General features: G+C 43.7%; 1 protein-coding gene across 1 annotated transcript in view; it reads left to right on the forward strand.

Annotated features, from left to right (window-relative positions):
* Positions 1–15,641, forward strand: part of CSMD2 (CUB and Sushi multiple domains 2) — a 456,222-nt gene that overhangs the window by 396,181 nt on the left and 44,400 nt on the right. Inside the window, exons 43-49 of the mRNA XM_042440873.1 lie at positions 303–480; positions 1,603–1,748; positions 2,713–2,793; positions 3,568–3,681; positions 4,946–5,134; positions 6,083–6,229; positions 10,764–10,952. Coding sequence (XP_042296807.1) covers positions 303–480; positions 1,603–1,748; positions 2,713–2,793; positions 3,568–3,681; positions 4,946–5,134; positions 6,083–6,229; positions 10,764–10,952 — 1,044 coding nt within the window. The remainder of the gene's footprint in view (positions 1–302; positions 481–1,602; positions 1,749–2,712; positions 2,794–3,567; positions 3,682–4,945; positions 5,135–6,082; positions 6,230–10,763; positions 10,953–15,641) is intronic.

Consider the following 15,641-nt stretch of genomic DNA (forward strand, 5'->3'; position numbering starts at 1 on the left):
TCTGTCCCTGCTTCCTTGCATAATAACTGACATTTTATCTTACTGGTTCCGGCTCTAGGAAGAGTATGAATAGTGCATTGACTTTAGTCATATTACATAACTTTAGTCACATTAAACAATCAATATATTGGGCAACACGTAATAAGATTTCTTCTGTTCTTCACTAATGTTATAATGTCATTCACCATCCCCACACACAGATGCAATAAAGGTAGATTGTTGCATTCTGGAACTACCCCTGTTTTTGGTGAGTTTTGTTTGGTTTATAACTCCTGTTTCCCTCTGCTCTCCCTATTATACAGTCCCTTGTGGAGGAAACATCACTACCCACAATGGCACCATCTTCTCCCCTGGCTTTCCCAACCCATATCCCAATTCCCAGGACTGCACATGGCTCATTTCAGTGTCCCATGGATATGGCATCTACCTCAACTTCACCTTACTGCAAACAGAGCCATATAATGACTTCGTCACTGTCTGGTAAGTTGGAAATGTGGACCATCTGAACCCAGTCATGGTAGCCCAACCTAAATAAGAAGTTTGAGGGCCTTAGGTCAGTTCATCTACCCACCCGTTCCTTCACTCCTAAACAGTGCCTGGGGTTGGGATATCAGAACTGTAAGTAAACAAGTATTATAATGTTGATGCCATTGTTTATAGTACAGTATAGTACGTTCCGGATCCCTCCGCATAAGGCGAATTCCACCTATGCTAGAGCCCCATTGGAAACAATGGGGCTCGTGCGCGGCGGCGCGGCGGCGCGGGTGCACGCGGGGTGCAACGGGCGCCGCGTATGGCGCGGGCGCACTGTATGCTAGACTCATGTGACATCTACTATGGTAGCACATAGTATCCTGGTGTTGATGAATGTGCATGGTCTGTGATGAGGCACCAGGACTGAGATCAACGACTGGGCACGCCAGTCTCCCTCTGGACCTGACATCCAGCCATATGTTGCCATCATGGTTGCATAGTATTGCAATAAAACAACCTAGGGGAAAAACCAGGTGGTCATTAACCCGCTTTGCAGTTGGGGGAGTAGAGTTCACTTCAGGGCTGTACAAACTGCAATTTTCACTTGCAGGTCTGGCAGAGCAGCATAAACTCATGTATCCAAACTGCATGTGTAGACAGGCAAGCAGGCAACCCAGAAGATGGGAATTGAAGCTGTAGGAGGATATGTAGCTACAGATCAGGGATGGGAATGGGTACAGCCCGCCAGATGCTTGGGTTGCATCTCCTAGAAGCCCTAGCCAATGGTAAGGAATGCTGGGAGTTGTAATTTAGCAACAGCTGGAGGAACACACAATTCCAACCTGTGACACAGAGTGAGAACCTTGTGCCATTCTTCAGTACCAGGTTTCCTGAACAAATTAACCTGATTGGCTTTTCAGTGTTACATGGGCCAGATGAAATCTGGGCTGTCCTACAAAAGTCCCAGCTAGAACTTCTCTCCTGCAGCCAGCAGCCCAGGTGCCCCATAGAGCCAGCATCTGATCCACCACACTCCTGTCCCAAATCATATAGCTCCTCCCCGCACTCTTTTGTATATTTCTTTTTTTTTCTTTGTCCTTTCCATCTTCTTCTCCCTTTTTTCTTTAGGGACGGACCTCAGCAAACAGCGCCACAGCTTGGTGTTTTCACGGGAAATTCAGCTAAGAAAGCCACCCAGAGCACTTCCAACCAGGTCCTCCTGAAGTTTTACAGCGATGCTGCCAATGGAGGGCTCTTTGCCATCTATTTCTATGGTCTGTACCACTTCGTGAGATGCCATCTGTTGCTATGATGTGTGTGTTGGTGTGTTCTCTGTAGATTGCACACAGCATGCCTGTATTACCTCTGTTCATAGGCTGAGCAAGGAGTTAGCTGAGAAGGAAAACTTAATTTGAACAGAGGAACGAGTGAGAAACCCTGCACACGCACACATATACTTACACAGGATGAGAGAAGCGCACTGCAAAATGTCAAGCCTGTCCCAGATCATATCCATTCTCTTGTAAATGTTACAAGAAATGAATATTTCCTACCATTAACCCACCTCCTCGCCCACAGTAGGTATTCCTCAGAGATATATGCATTCACAATCACATTTGCAAATTGAGTTTTTCCTTTCCTATAACCAAGCTCCAAAGATATATAGATGATGACAGCCACATACGTTGACAGATTTATTCCTTCACCAATTGGAAGAGCACCTTTGGAATAACAACTACACAAATACTATGGCCTGTTACAGACTGGCAAAATAAAGCTGCTTCGGGTCTCTTTGGAGGTATGTTGTTTAAATGATGGATGCATTCCAAGAATCCGGAAGCTGCACCAAAGCTGCACTCCAGTGCTTAGGAATGGAGTGTGGCTTTGCTGCGACTTCCAGACTCTTAGGACCCATGCATCATTTAAATAGCATACCTCCAAAGAGACCCGAAGCAGCTTTATTTTGCCAGTCTGTAAAAGGCCTCTGTATTGTCTAGTTTGTCTCTCTGTCTCCAGGTCCAAAAAGGGAGGATACATAATGCATTTTGGAAAGATTCTAATCCAGGTGGATCAGAGGGTTACATTTCCCAAACTGTAGCTACTAGCTTCTCTGCGTCTTCTGAAATGCTCTTTTGGGCGTCGGGGAGGGAGCAGGAATATCAAACACAAAGAGGCATAAAATCCACATTGTAACCCTTTCGTAACTAACGTATCTTGTTCATATTCCTCTCTCCTCAGCCTACCAGCTTTCTCGATGCCAGCCTCCAACTATGGTTCCCAATGCTGAAGTCATCACTGAGAACGAAGATTACAACATAGGTATAGACTGCCTACCATCCTTGGTTTCTTCTTTCTAATGTTGTCTGCATCCAACATGTGGGGAGGGGGCATTCTTCTCCCCAACCCATCCCAACTCAATGATTCCACCTCTGAGCATGTTTGTAGCACATGCCTAAACTTAATCAAAATGCCATGAGTTCTGTGTGAGCATTCAGATGAGGAGAAACAAGGCACGGATAGATTATTGCAGGAGAGATAGGGAAGGAGAGAGAAGCAGTGAGCGATGGGACTTCAATGCTGAACATTGCAAAATAGCTCAATAAAGGACACATTTCTTCCTAACAATGCAATCCTAACTAAAGATCCATTGGTCAAAGTGGGTTAGGATTAGGTGCATCCAGTAGAAATGCCCTTCTGCCATCAGAGCCCTTCTCAGAAATCTCAGCGCTCTGCAGCTGATCCCAGAAACTTATTTCATTTTGTATTTCAATGCAATCCTATCCCTGTGGTTGTTGTTTGCCTTCAAGTTGTTTGAGACTTACGGTTATCGCAGGTTTTTCTAGGCAACATTTGCTTGGAGAAGGTTTACCACTGCCTTCCCCTGAGGCTGAGAGCATATGACTTGCCCAAGGTGACCCAATGGACTTCATGGCTGAGGTGGGAATCGAACCCTGGTCTCCATAGTCCAACACTCAAACCACTACTCCCTTATACTGTTTAGTTTTGCCATAACATTATGGGATCTCTAATAACTTTCATTGGCATGTAGGCATTCTCTGCCATTGAAATGCATCTTCTTGTCCCCTTTGCCAGGTGATATTATCAGATATCGGTGTCTTCCCGGCTTCACCTTGGTCGGAAATGAGGTCTTGACCTGCAGACTTGGCACCCACCTCCAGTTTGAGGGTCCTCCCCCAACCTGTGAAAGTAAGTGAGTTTTGGAGGAGAGTATGTACAGTACAGTATTTATCATTACAATCCATGGACCCATCAACACAAACAAACAGACAAAAATAGTACAGTATCAGCTAGGATGCAATTTGACATGCCATAAACACAATACAATTGATATACTCCCTAAATACTTTTTAGATACTCTGGTCAATTTGGGGAGTATCCTTCTTTCAAGCAGAGTAAGCAAATCTGCACTTACTTCATTCTATTTGATATTTAATTGAAATGACAAGCAAATCATAGCTTTATTAAGGATACCGGTATATCCAGTATAGGAAAAAACAATTCCAACCATTTTGCTTTCTTTAACTTTTGATACCTTGTGACTGAAAGCTTGGAAATTTGGAATTCACAAGTTCATTTTTGGCTGTATGAGGGCAGAGGGGATGCAAACTTTGGTAAGTGGTTGACAAAAATGAATGTAAGAAAATTCCAATACATTTGTGCTTATCAGGTATAATTTGTACAGCTATTTCCAGATTTTTTTAAAAGCCTTTCCTGTAGCTATTAAAGATTGGGAACCTCTCAGAGAAAAGGAGATAGCAACATTAATTCAGCAGTGCAAACAGGACTGAGTGTACATTCAGCTGAGATACTAAGGACCCTTACAGGTTCAGCCAAAACGGAGAGATTTTGATTGATTGAATCTAACTGATAGCTAATCTCATCTTGACAGCTCAGGGGGAAACAGCAATGGTATCAAAAATACAAATGTGAAATTACAGTTAAAGTCCTCATCTAAAAGGCGTAGACAGAAAGCAAGGGCTAACATTCTGGTCTGTTGACAAGATCATTCCAAAAATGACAGTCTAAACTGAAAGCTTTCTTCCTTTCATGAGTTGTCTCCAGTGTCCGTTTCTCAGATGTAGAACGGTCAGTAGGTTGATGCAGAGGTTGTCCAAAGACCTTAGGAATTGAAAAGTCTCCTCTTTAGGAGATACAGCTCTTCGTTTATTGAGAGCCATGCACCACTAAGGCTACATCCACACTGCAGAAATACTCCAGTTTGACACTGCTTTAACTGCCTTGGCTCCATAGACCCATCTGTAGTTTATTGTGGCTGTAGTTTATTGTGGCAACAGAGCCCTGTATCTACATTTCCCAGAATACTATAACACTGAGCCATGGCAGTTAAAGTGGTGTCAGACCAGAGTATTTCTGCAGTATGGATGCATCCTTTTCTCTGGCCTTGACCCAAAGTGACACTGCATCCCTTTTGCTCTTGTTTTCTATTTAGTTCACTGCCCAATGAACGAAATCCTGACAGCCTCCACCGGTGTCATCCTGAGTCCATCTTTCACGGGCAGCTACCCCCATTTTCAAACCTGCTCATGGGTGGTCAAGGTGGAACCAGGGTATAACATCACCTTCACTGTCGAGTATTTCTTGAGCGAGAAGGAGTACGATGAGTTTGGGATCTTCGACGGTGAGTTTGTTAGAGCAGAGGTTGTTGTTGCATGCCTTCAAGCCCTTTCCGACTCATGGCGACCCTAAGGCAAACCTCTCATGGGGTTTTGATGGAAAGTTTCTTCAGAAGGGGTGTGCCATCCTCTGAGGCTGAGAGACTGGGACTTGCCAAGATCACTCATTAGGTTTCATGTCCAAGCTGGGAATCAGGCCCTTGGTCTCCAGAGTCGTAGTCTAACCCTCAAACCACTATGACACTATGGCTGTAGAGCAGACATTGCAGGTTATATAACAAGGACATGTCAAAAGAGAAATATGTTGGCAGATTATAGAATTATGAATTGTGTTGAGAGGAACAGAGAGGGCTTTTCCCTCCTTAGCCACGGATATAGTTGAAGGGCTGATGATCTGGGATCTTTGGATTAGAAAGGTCTGTCTATAACATCATCTGCACCCTGGACTACCCCTTTATCTCTGCAATCCTCACAGTAGCAAATGGGTTCCCCCCAGCCAGAGTGCTTATCTAAGCTTGTTTGCCCTTCAGTTCGCAAGATCCATTAGCTTTACAAAAGACTTGGACCTATTGGAGATGCAGACTGTTGAAAACTTGTGGATTTGGGGGGGGGGTGTCTACACAGTTCTGTTCATTTATGGACTCACTTCGGTCCCTCTAAGGACTGAGGGTGTGTGAAAAGTACAACAGAGGTACTGGAGGGCAGTACATGGTTTTAGGGTACTTGTGGGGTATTTAAATGTGTTTTTGCATGTCGGGGGGCTTTGTGCCACAAACGTGGGGTCCAAGAAATGCACACAGCCATGGGCCACACCATGTCCACCCTCAAACTACATAGATCAGAGGTTTGGTTCAGTAAAAGGCAGCATGGCATGTTAAATTGTTTCTGGCACAATCCAGGAGATGTTCTTTGGATGTTCTGAAGCTGTTTGTCTGATTTTTTTCCTGCTAAAGGTCCTTCAGGCCACAGTCCTCTGCTGCTGTCTCTAAGTGGAAATTACTCTGCTCCACTAACCGTAACCAGTACCGGCAACAGAGTCTATCTCCACTGGTCCTCTGACCATGCCTATAGCAGGAAGGGCTTCCGGATCCGCTATTCGGGTCAGTAAGTAGCAGCAACTGAAGTGGTGCATGGGTTGATACATAAACCAGTGGTGAACCGAGCAATGTGTGTGTTTTATTTGGATTTATTTTACCATTTGTTTATGTTTGGCATGCTGGAACCTGCGCACTGTGTACAAAATCAGCCCAAGTTTCCTTGGCTAACTCATGTATTCCTCCTCCTCTTTTTTGTCATTGAGATTACCGGCCAAAGTACCCTTTTTTGAATGCATTTGTTGGGAAAGAGAAGTTCTGAGCAGACATGAATAGGTGGGAGTGCACTGTAAATGAAATGGAATATTATTCAAGCTTCTATCGTCCCTGTTGTGTTTCAGTTAATTTGGTTAAAGGAGGAGTAGGAAGACTGGCAAAAAACATGGCATACTAATCAACATGACAAAGCACCAATTCAGTAATCTACAAGAGAGGATGTGTGCATAAAATGAAGACGCCGTTATTTATTCCAGTTTAATTTTTTTTCTGGATTAAAGGGCAGTTTCCTTCTACACAGCACTAGGGCTATGAGTCCACTTTAACTGCCATGATCCCATCCTATGGAAACCTGGGATTTGGAGTTGAGGGAGAGGTATGGAGACTTCTTGACCAGAGAGCTCTAGTGCCTTCCCAAACTACAAACCCCATTACATAGGAGGCAGCTGTGGCAGTTAAAATGGAGTATCAAACTATCAGTGTGCAAGAGCCTCAGAGGTCAACAAGGTGTGCAATTAATTCCATAACCGTAAGATTATGGAGACTTTCCCCCCCCCTTGTTTTTGCACCCTTTTCTCAGTCATGCCTTCCAACTGTCCTGGGCCCAGTTTGCATGAGCCAAATAAATCTGTCTCCTCTTGACAGGGAGTCCAGATGATACAGGACCCAGTCCTCAAGTCTGCCATGAACAGTTCAAACAGTTTCTGGCCTGTTTGGTGCCAAACCCAGAAAATACTCCCTGGAAGATCTGGAGCCCTCCATAGTGACATGGCTTAATAGCCATCTGTTGTGGATGCTTTGATTGTGAGTTCCTGCATGGCAGGGGATTGGACTGGATGGCCCTTGTGGTCTCTTCCAACTCTATGATTCTATGATTCTATAACATCAGGCTGCTGTTTAAAACACATCCCACTGTGCTGCCCAGTGCAGCCACCCATAGCGGTGCATCACTTGCTCTGAGGTCAGAATGCGCTTTTCAACCATGCTACCAATGCTGGGCACCCCATTCTGATCTCAGTGATGCACTGCCGCTGCCACCATGCCAAACAGCACAATCAGACATGCGCGGGAACGGCCACCCAGTATCACAATTGAGGGTCTGAAGTAATGGAGGTAGGTCACATATGGCCTGGGAGCCACACTTTGCCCTTCCCTGCTTTAAAGCGTAACAAGTCCAGCCTAAATGAAGACATCTCAAAAGCTGGACAGAACTTAATGTGTCTGCAAACTGAAACTTCAAACAGTTCTCCGAAGGGAAGAAAGAGAAATGGTGCAATTCCCTTATCCTTTATAGGGAAATTTCTCTAATATTTGCATTTTTAGTTGGCCCAATAAAGGTACTGCTGTCATGTGGATTTTGGATGTTATTGCACTTTTCTATATGATGGCCAACTTGGCTACCCATGGATATGCAACTTTCTTCTGAAACTTAGCAAGGGGGGTGCAAAATAACATTATAAACAGTGTACAATAAATGGTGCAAGATAACAGCCCAAGTTTATTTGTTTTTGCTTTTGTACTTCTATGTAATGGTGGTTGGAGAACTATAATTAACTGTGATGTTGCTTTAAAGAAAGGAAAGGAAAGGAAAAGAATGGGCTTTTTCAGAAGAGAAACAGTAACTAGTTTTGCCATTAACATTCTCAGTGTGGGCATTTTGTACTGGTCCTGGTTTCATATGAAGTTTAATTACTCCCCCTGTATAAAAGCAATTACAGAATGTTTGGCAAAGAGTCCCTTAAAATTGAACAACCCATTCTTGGAACGAAGCAAATTTTAATTACTTAATGAAAAGCAATCAAAACTCAAGACAGGGACACATATAAATGTGTCATAAATAAGTTAATGGTGTTATTCCGTAAATGAATGAATTAATATTTAATTGGCAGAAATGATGTTTTGGTTTCACCGCTGAATGAAAGCCAACAACGTTCGCTTTGTTCCTCTGAAATTGTTTGTGGTTTCTTTTCATTTCCTCGCTGCTTTTTAGAGCCCCAGACAGTTACATGGCACCCTAAAGGCTCGGAAAGTAGGAAATAAAAGGAAAGGAGAAAGAAAGAAAGGCAGAAAATGGCCCACGTTTATGAGAGAAAGGGGCAAGAGTTTAAAGCTAAATTAATTAAAGGAATACAATAATAGGGGCAAGGCTGTAATGTCCTATGGCCCTTTCATACTCCACAATTATAGCACTATGGTTCCACTTTATGGAATCCAGGATTTTGGGTTTAGGAAAGAATTGTTGAGAATTCTCAGCCAAAGAGCTCCAGTGCCAGCTAAATTGATGCCAGACCCCTATAATGTCTATTGAACCCATAAAGACAGGCTAAAATAAAGCTGCTTCAGGTCACTTTGGAGGTATGCTGCTTAAATGACGCATGCATCCTAAGAAGCCAGAAGCCGCACCAAAGCCATGCTCCAGTTCTAAGGACTGGAGCGCAGCTTTGGCGCAACTTCTGCCCTCTTAAGATGCGTGGGTCATTTAAACAGCATACCTCCAAAGTGACCCAAAGCAGCTTTATTTGGCTTGTCTGTACGGGCCCTAATATTATCTTCTATATGTCGCGTCTTCCATGACAATTCCTTAAATTCCTCTTTTGGTTATAAACTTATATCTCCATATTAGCATTTTGTCTCCTCAGTTGAAATAATAGTATCTATATTATGTATAGATATTTGTATAATTAATTGTTATTTCTAAACCTATACATACTACACAATACATTATACATATTACATAATATAATGTAGCTCCTATCATTAATGATTTCCCTTCACAAAATAATCTAAGACACTGATATAACAGGTTTTGAGTTTTCTTGGTTCAACATATTCAGACTATAGTCAATATTGCATTTGACACTCAGCGCAAATCATTTTTAATGCTGTCCCCTCCTCTCTTCAAAAGCCTTTTCCAGGTCTGGTGGAGCTGCTGGCCAGGCAGAAGAGCAAAGAGACTTGCTTTCCCACCCGGCCAGCAAAGCCGCCAGTTGTGAAAAGCACCCCTTTCCACCAGTGGCTGCTGTCCCACAACCTTTTCAGGTCTAGTGGAACTGCTATCCAGGTGGGAAAGGGAAGAGAGTCACTTTCATGTCCCACCAGTAGCACCACCAGACCCAGAAGGCAGCCCAGTCCCACCAGTACACTGAGTGACACCCCGCTCTGAGATGTCACCCAGTGTGACGCACATTCCAGCACCCCCTAGTGACGCTTCTACCTGTAATTCCTAGTGTGCAGTAGTTTTCTGAGCAGTATTTTGCTTTTAATAGTAATAGTAATTTACTGTGCCATCGGTCCCCAGAGCATCTAGTTGGTGATATGGTTGGCACGTATCTGATGCTTTTTCTTTTCCTTTTCTTTCAACTGGTGATGTGGTTGCTGTAGTGGGCTTAACTGCGAGATTGTAAGGAACTGAAAAAAATATATGTTAATATCTTTTGTTGCATTATGGAAGCTACCTGGGGGATGTTTTAGATGTTAACTACTTTTGCACTTTGAACTCAGTTTGTAGCAATGGAAGTAAACTATAGGCTGAAGAAGAAAATCTGGAGGAGAAATTTTGAAAGTAGCTGGAAGATGGGGGTTTATCACTGCCAAATTGGGACAGTTGGAAGGTATGGGTTTGGGAAGGTAAGGGCAAGGCAAGGGTGACAAATCAAGAGAACATTTCCTAGAAGTTTAAGTTTGTGAAAGGAAAGATTTAAGAGTCTTATGAAGAAGCCACAATGTCTGTAAATCATGAAGGACTGGAATTGTACTGAGCAGACCGCCCCCTGCCATTCTTTTCACTACTTCCATCTAATGTTTTGGACAGGGGTATATTTATGCATATTTCGTTCTGTTTCTATCTTGCCTTCCCATCAGTGAGCTCCTCTCCTCCACTTACCATTTTATCCTCACTACAGCCCTGTATAGTCTGAGAGGGACTGTTGGCATAAGGTCATCTTGTGAGATTCAAATTCCCAAAATCTCCTGCTGGTTGATCGTTCCTGTTGTGGAGCCTCTTGATGTGCTGAGACACCCTTTTCTAGGCAAGAATCAGAAAAACTGTGAATATACTCTAAACTTGTCTATGCACACATGTCCCACTACTGAAAAGATATGTATTGATAAGGGTCAGCAGGTGAGTCTGAGGGCAAGGTATGCCCTGCACAGAAGGTATGATCTTAACCCTGATTTGCAAAGAAGCTATTGCACCAAGTGTGTAGACCTTAAGGCTTACAAGGGATGGATGTGGGGAAAGCCAATCCATATTTCTTCACACTGTTATGTGGCTTCAACCCTTTGACCATATCCATGTGTATGTTTCTTCTCTTCCTTTCTCCAGCCCCTTATTGCAGCCTCCCATCACCTCCTCTCCATGGCTCTATCCTCAGTCACACTGGGCTACAGCCAGGAAGCACCATCCAGTTTGGTTGCAATGCCGGCTACCGCCTCATCGGCCACAGCTTTTCCACGTGTTCAAGGCGTCCGCAGGGTTACTTCCGCTGGAATGAAGCCATTCCTCTATGCCAAGGTGTGCAGGAGACAAACTACACGCATGTACAACCTCTATTATTTGTTTGGGTTTCACTCTCACCATAGGTGGGGAATGAACCAGGTATGGAGGCACCAACTTGGAGGGAGGTGCCCCTGTTGAGTCCATGAGCAACTTTTGAATCTATGATTTAGAGTTATACTGAAAAATCTAGAAATCTGTAGACAGTGGACTTGGAGTTGTATGGAAAAATCTAGAAATCTGTAGCTCAAAGGTTGACTTTTCCAATGCATCCAAAGGTGTGTCCAAATGTATCACTATCAGAAGTTGAGTTCATATAAATTGCTTTTTGCTTCCCTCCCTCCCTCCTTCCCTCCCTTCCTTCATTTTCTTCCCTGGCTTTCTGTATTTCAATCTATATTTCAGTTTTTATATTTGTATCTTGCTTTTATATGCTTTGTTTTTATACATGGGGTGTGCAAGATCCTTTGGACTTTATCTTCAGCACTCGTGCAGCTTCAGCCCACTGAGTCCTACCATTGAGCAGAGTGAGGGAGTTGCCTCAGAAATCAAAGACAGGGAAGCAATTCCAAAATGTTGCAGGAAAAAGCTTTGTACTCAATAGCCTACCCTGCGCACACCATGCTGACCTGCTGCCTTGCAGTACAGTGAAACAGACTCTCCTATTGCCTGTATTGGGGGGGAAATGACTGTTGTACAGTCAGCTTTGGTACATGGAATGGGATGTCCCTTCAATTTCACCACTGGCAGCAAAATGGCTGACCTTTACTGGGGATTTTCTTCCCATCTTCAGATCTTACGACAAGTACCTCCTTCACATCTTCAGTTGCCACAATGACTGGAACATAAAGCTAGAAACCACCACGATGAAAGGAATTGTAGAATTATTGAGTCGGAAGGAGCCACAAGGGCCATCTAGTTCAACCCCATGCCAAGCAAGAATGCCCAATTAAAGCATTTCGGAAAGATGTTCATCCAACATCTGTTTATAGGTCTCCAAAAAGGGAGGGTCCAGCACCCTCAGAGGTAGTCCATGCCATTGTTGAATAGCTATTACTGTCCCAAACAGGTGGAATCTTTTTCTTACACTTTGAACCTAGTCTCTGCAACAACAGAAAGCAAGCTCATTCCATCTGCTACATGACATACCTTCCGATCTTTAAAGATGGCTATCATGTCAGCTCTCAATCTTTTCTTCTCTGAGCTACAGTGCCTACTTCGTATAGAACTTGGTTCCAGACTTTTCATCATCTTAGTCATCTTCTTCTGATATAAAGATATACTGTATTTCTCTGAGTTTCTACCAGATATCCCAGGCCCACTAAGAGATGGTACCACTTAAGATTAAACCTATAGTAAGGTAGAGGTTTCCTCCCCAGACAAAATCTTTTGAAAGAAGCCCCCCAAAATTTCCAAATAACTCCAAATGAATTTTCTGGATGGATGGAAACCAGTTGTCTCTCAGTCATACCAATTTTTTCTCTCCCTAAATTGGATTCAAAGAGAATTTGCAAGTTACTCTGCTCAGGTTAAAAAAATCTTGGTAATGTCAAGAGAAACGGGGAAGACTTGCAAAGGGAAAAGTGAAAAATCCCAATTGTAGCACAAAAAACGATTGGACTTTAGATCCTTAATCAGTGGTTTCCAATGAAACATTCACTAGTAGCCAAACTAGGGCATGGCTGCATAAATCTTACTAATAATAGGTGCCTCCTTCTCTTTGACAGAGGAAGATCCAACAGAATTGAGATAAAAGCTGCTGATTTGAGCAGAGCAGAGGAGTTGGGTAGTACAGCCTAGTCAGCACCAGGCACCTGGGAGGTTGCCACAGCAACCATAATTTGTGAATCCCGCCGGGAGCCGCATGTGACAAATGCACCAGCGCAAGTGCATCTCTTACCTGTGAAAGCCGGAATTAATTATCAGCATCTTTGGAAACAAAGAGCCGGGTGATTTTAGCAGCTGGAACCCAGGGCAGCTGAGCGATAATGTGCAACAATTATCATCCCGCTGTCCCCAAAGAGCAGACTACCCCAAAGGTTACATTCCATTGAATAATGCCAGCTCTTGAGCCACTAGGAAAAGAGGGTTTTTTAAATACCAAGCGGCGAAGCGTGCAGCTTTTAGAGACGCAGGGAGTTCCAGCATCGTCTCCCGCAGCTGCGGTTGGGAACGGCAGGGCCCAGATCACCAAGGAAAGGATTCTGAGATGGTTTTTTCTCTCTCTTATTTTTTCTACTCGATAGAAGAACTAGGCTAAGTCTGCTGGTAATGCCTGTTTTCAGTCTACCACTTTCTACCTTTCTAATCAAGAATAGGCCAGGGTTAGATTCCCAGCTCAGCCATGGAAATACACAAGACCTTGGGTAAGTCATATTCTCTCAGCCTCAGAGGAAGGCAATGTCAACCCTCCTCTGAACAAAGTTTGCCAAGGAAACCCCTTGATAAGTTCACCTTAGGGCCGTTGTAAGTCAGAAATGACTTGAAGGCACACGGCAACAACAAAGACCTCTAGACCTTGTTGGACTGGCGGTGCAGACACAGGTCTCTCTCTTCCATACTGAACATTGCAAAGAAAAACTCCATTGCGTCATATTGTGTCAGAGAGTGCCCAGTTGTGCCAAGCCAGAGTGTTGCTTTGATGCAAAAGAGAACAAGACGCATCTCCATTTTGAATGAGGAACCAATTGCCGGAGCTAAGACCTTGCAATGGAATCCACTTCTCTCTGACCATCTGTGCGAAAAGTTGGGTGGATGGAATTGAAGGACTTCCTTGAGTGACTTAATGGCCTTTTTGGTGAACTACAGCTGGTCTGAGCAGGCTTGCATTAGAACTAACTAGGCTGTGTATTGACATAGGATTAATAGAATCTCTCTGACTGGAGACTACTGCAGGATGACAGAAGCCGTCATGCCAGCTGTTAAAAGACGGTTAATTAAAATGTGGAAGATCACAGTTATGGAGCAGATTAATAATTAAATGAAACCAAGAGAGGCACACATTTCTACAGTTGCAATCAAGTGTAATGGTGCTTTTTCATTTTGCTTCAAGGGGGAAAGAAGCATGATTTGGAGCCTTTGCTTTTGTTTTTGTTTTTCCAGAATGCTGTTGCCAATGTTGGTCTGAAGCAGATTTTTGGATTACTCCAATACATGTGCAGGGAAACATTATGATAACAAACTGAGTGCATTCTGCTACCTAATTTTGTTTTGGAAACTATAAAATAATAAAATATTGAAAAGCAATAGAAGCAAGCTGCCATCGGAGATGATTTAACATTTTGGGGATATTTGTAGAAGTAGAAATGAAGGCGTTGTGCTCCGAGGCAGTTTGGGAAGAGATGCCACAAGGAAAGAGACACACAAATATTCACGTTCACACACTCGAACCCACACTTCAGGATACTAGAGATGAACAAATCTCCCTCATTCCATTCTGTGTCGCATTTGTATTTGTGCTTCATGAAATTGCTTTGTGGACTTCCATCATCAACCCACCATTTTTAAAAAATATATATCACTCAAAATGCATATTGATGAGCTTTATTTCTCTGCGTATGACAAGCAGTGATGGCTTCCTCTTGTCCTTTTCCTGAATCATGAAAAATAGCCACAATTTCTTTGCTCACTCATTTCCCAGATCCAGTTGATGGTTTGTGACTTTTGTGTCAACAGAGTGATGAACCTGGTCTGGGCTTTTAGCCTGAACTTGAAAGAAACTATCCAAAGTGCTGAATGCTCTCTCTGCTTTGGAGTCCACATCTTGAGTAGCTAAGCTCCAGACTTTAAACATGAAACAGATTCATTACCCTGCTAACATAGGAGCCATTAACTCTCACTGAGCCAAGAGCATCCAGTCACACCGTCCAGAACTTGTCTATACTACTTAAAAACTTGTTAAAAATTCACCCTATCCCCTGAATCTGGGGGGGATAAGGCCACATGATGCTCCAAAAAGCCCAGTGTGAATAGGGCCAGAGGAGATGGGGCAGAAAGACGATACCAAAGACAATGGGGTGTTTGTAAAGGGCAGAAAGCAGAGGCTGAGCTCTACACCAGGCCATTCCTGACTGTTTGGATCAGATAACACCTGAAGGTGAAAGAGATTACAGAACTAGAGCCAGAAGGGGTGAGGACTTGTTTCCCTTCCAGCCGCTGCCGTTCTGCTCACTGCTGCTCCGGCGACTGCTGCATGCAATTGGTATTCATCGCAACTCGCCGTCTAGACGCTCGGCCTTGTCAGAGGATTTGCCGAGCTCCTTTGTGGCTCAGATGACATGCACGCAATTATCATCCCAAAGCCAGGATGCGACTGATGACACATACACGCTGGCCAGTTGGATCCATTTGCACAGGGCTCTTTTTAAAATATGGGGGGGGGGGTCCCAGCTGCTGCTGCCTTTCCTTTGGAGTTTCCACAGATCCCACATGCCAATTATGCCCAATAAGAGAGGGATCTTTGGCACCACGAGGTGCATGGCATGGAGGATGTGATTCGCAAGGCTCCACTGTAAGGTCAGAGGCTGTTTGTAGCCGTTCCTCATAGTCCTAAGAATTGTTCCCCAGCTCTACTACTTGCTCCTTTTCCCTCAAAAACGGACTCTTCAACCTTGGGTGCTATCTAGATTGTTGTTTGATCTTTATGTTCACCTTCACACAGCGGATGGCAAATGCCACAAGATGTCAGGATGTCTGCAAACTTGGATT

Source organism: Sceloporus undulatus, chromosome 9, assembly GCF_019175285.1.
Source record: "Sceloporus undulatus isolate JIND9_A2432 ecotype Alabama chromosome 9, SceUnd_v1.1, whole genome shotgun sequence".
Classification (NCBI taxonomy): domain Eukaryota; kingdom Metazoa; phylum Chordata; class Lepidosauria; order Squamata; family Phrynosomatidae; genus Sceloporus; species Sceloporus undulatus.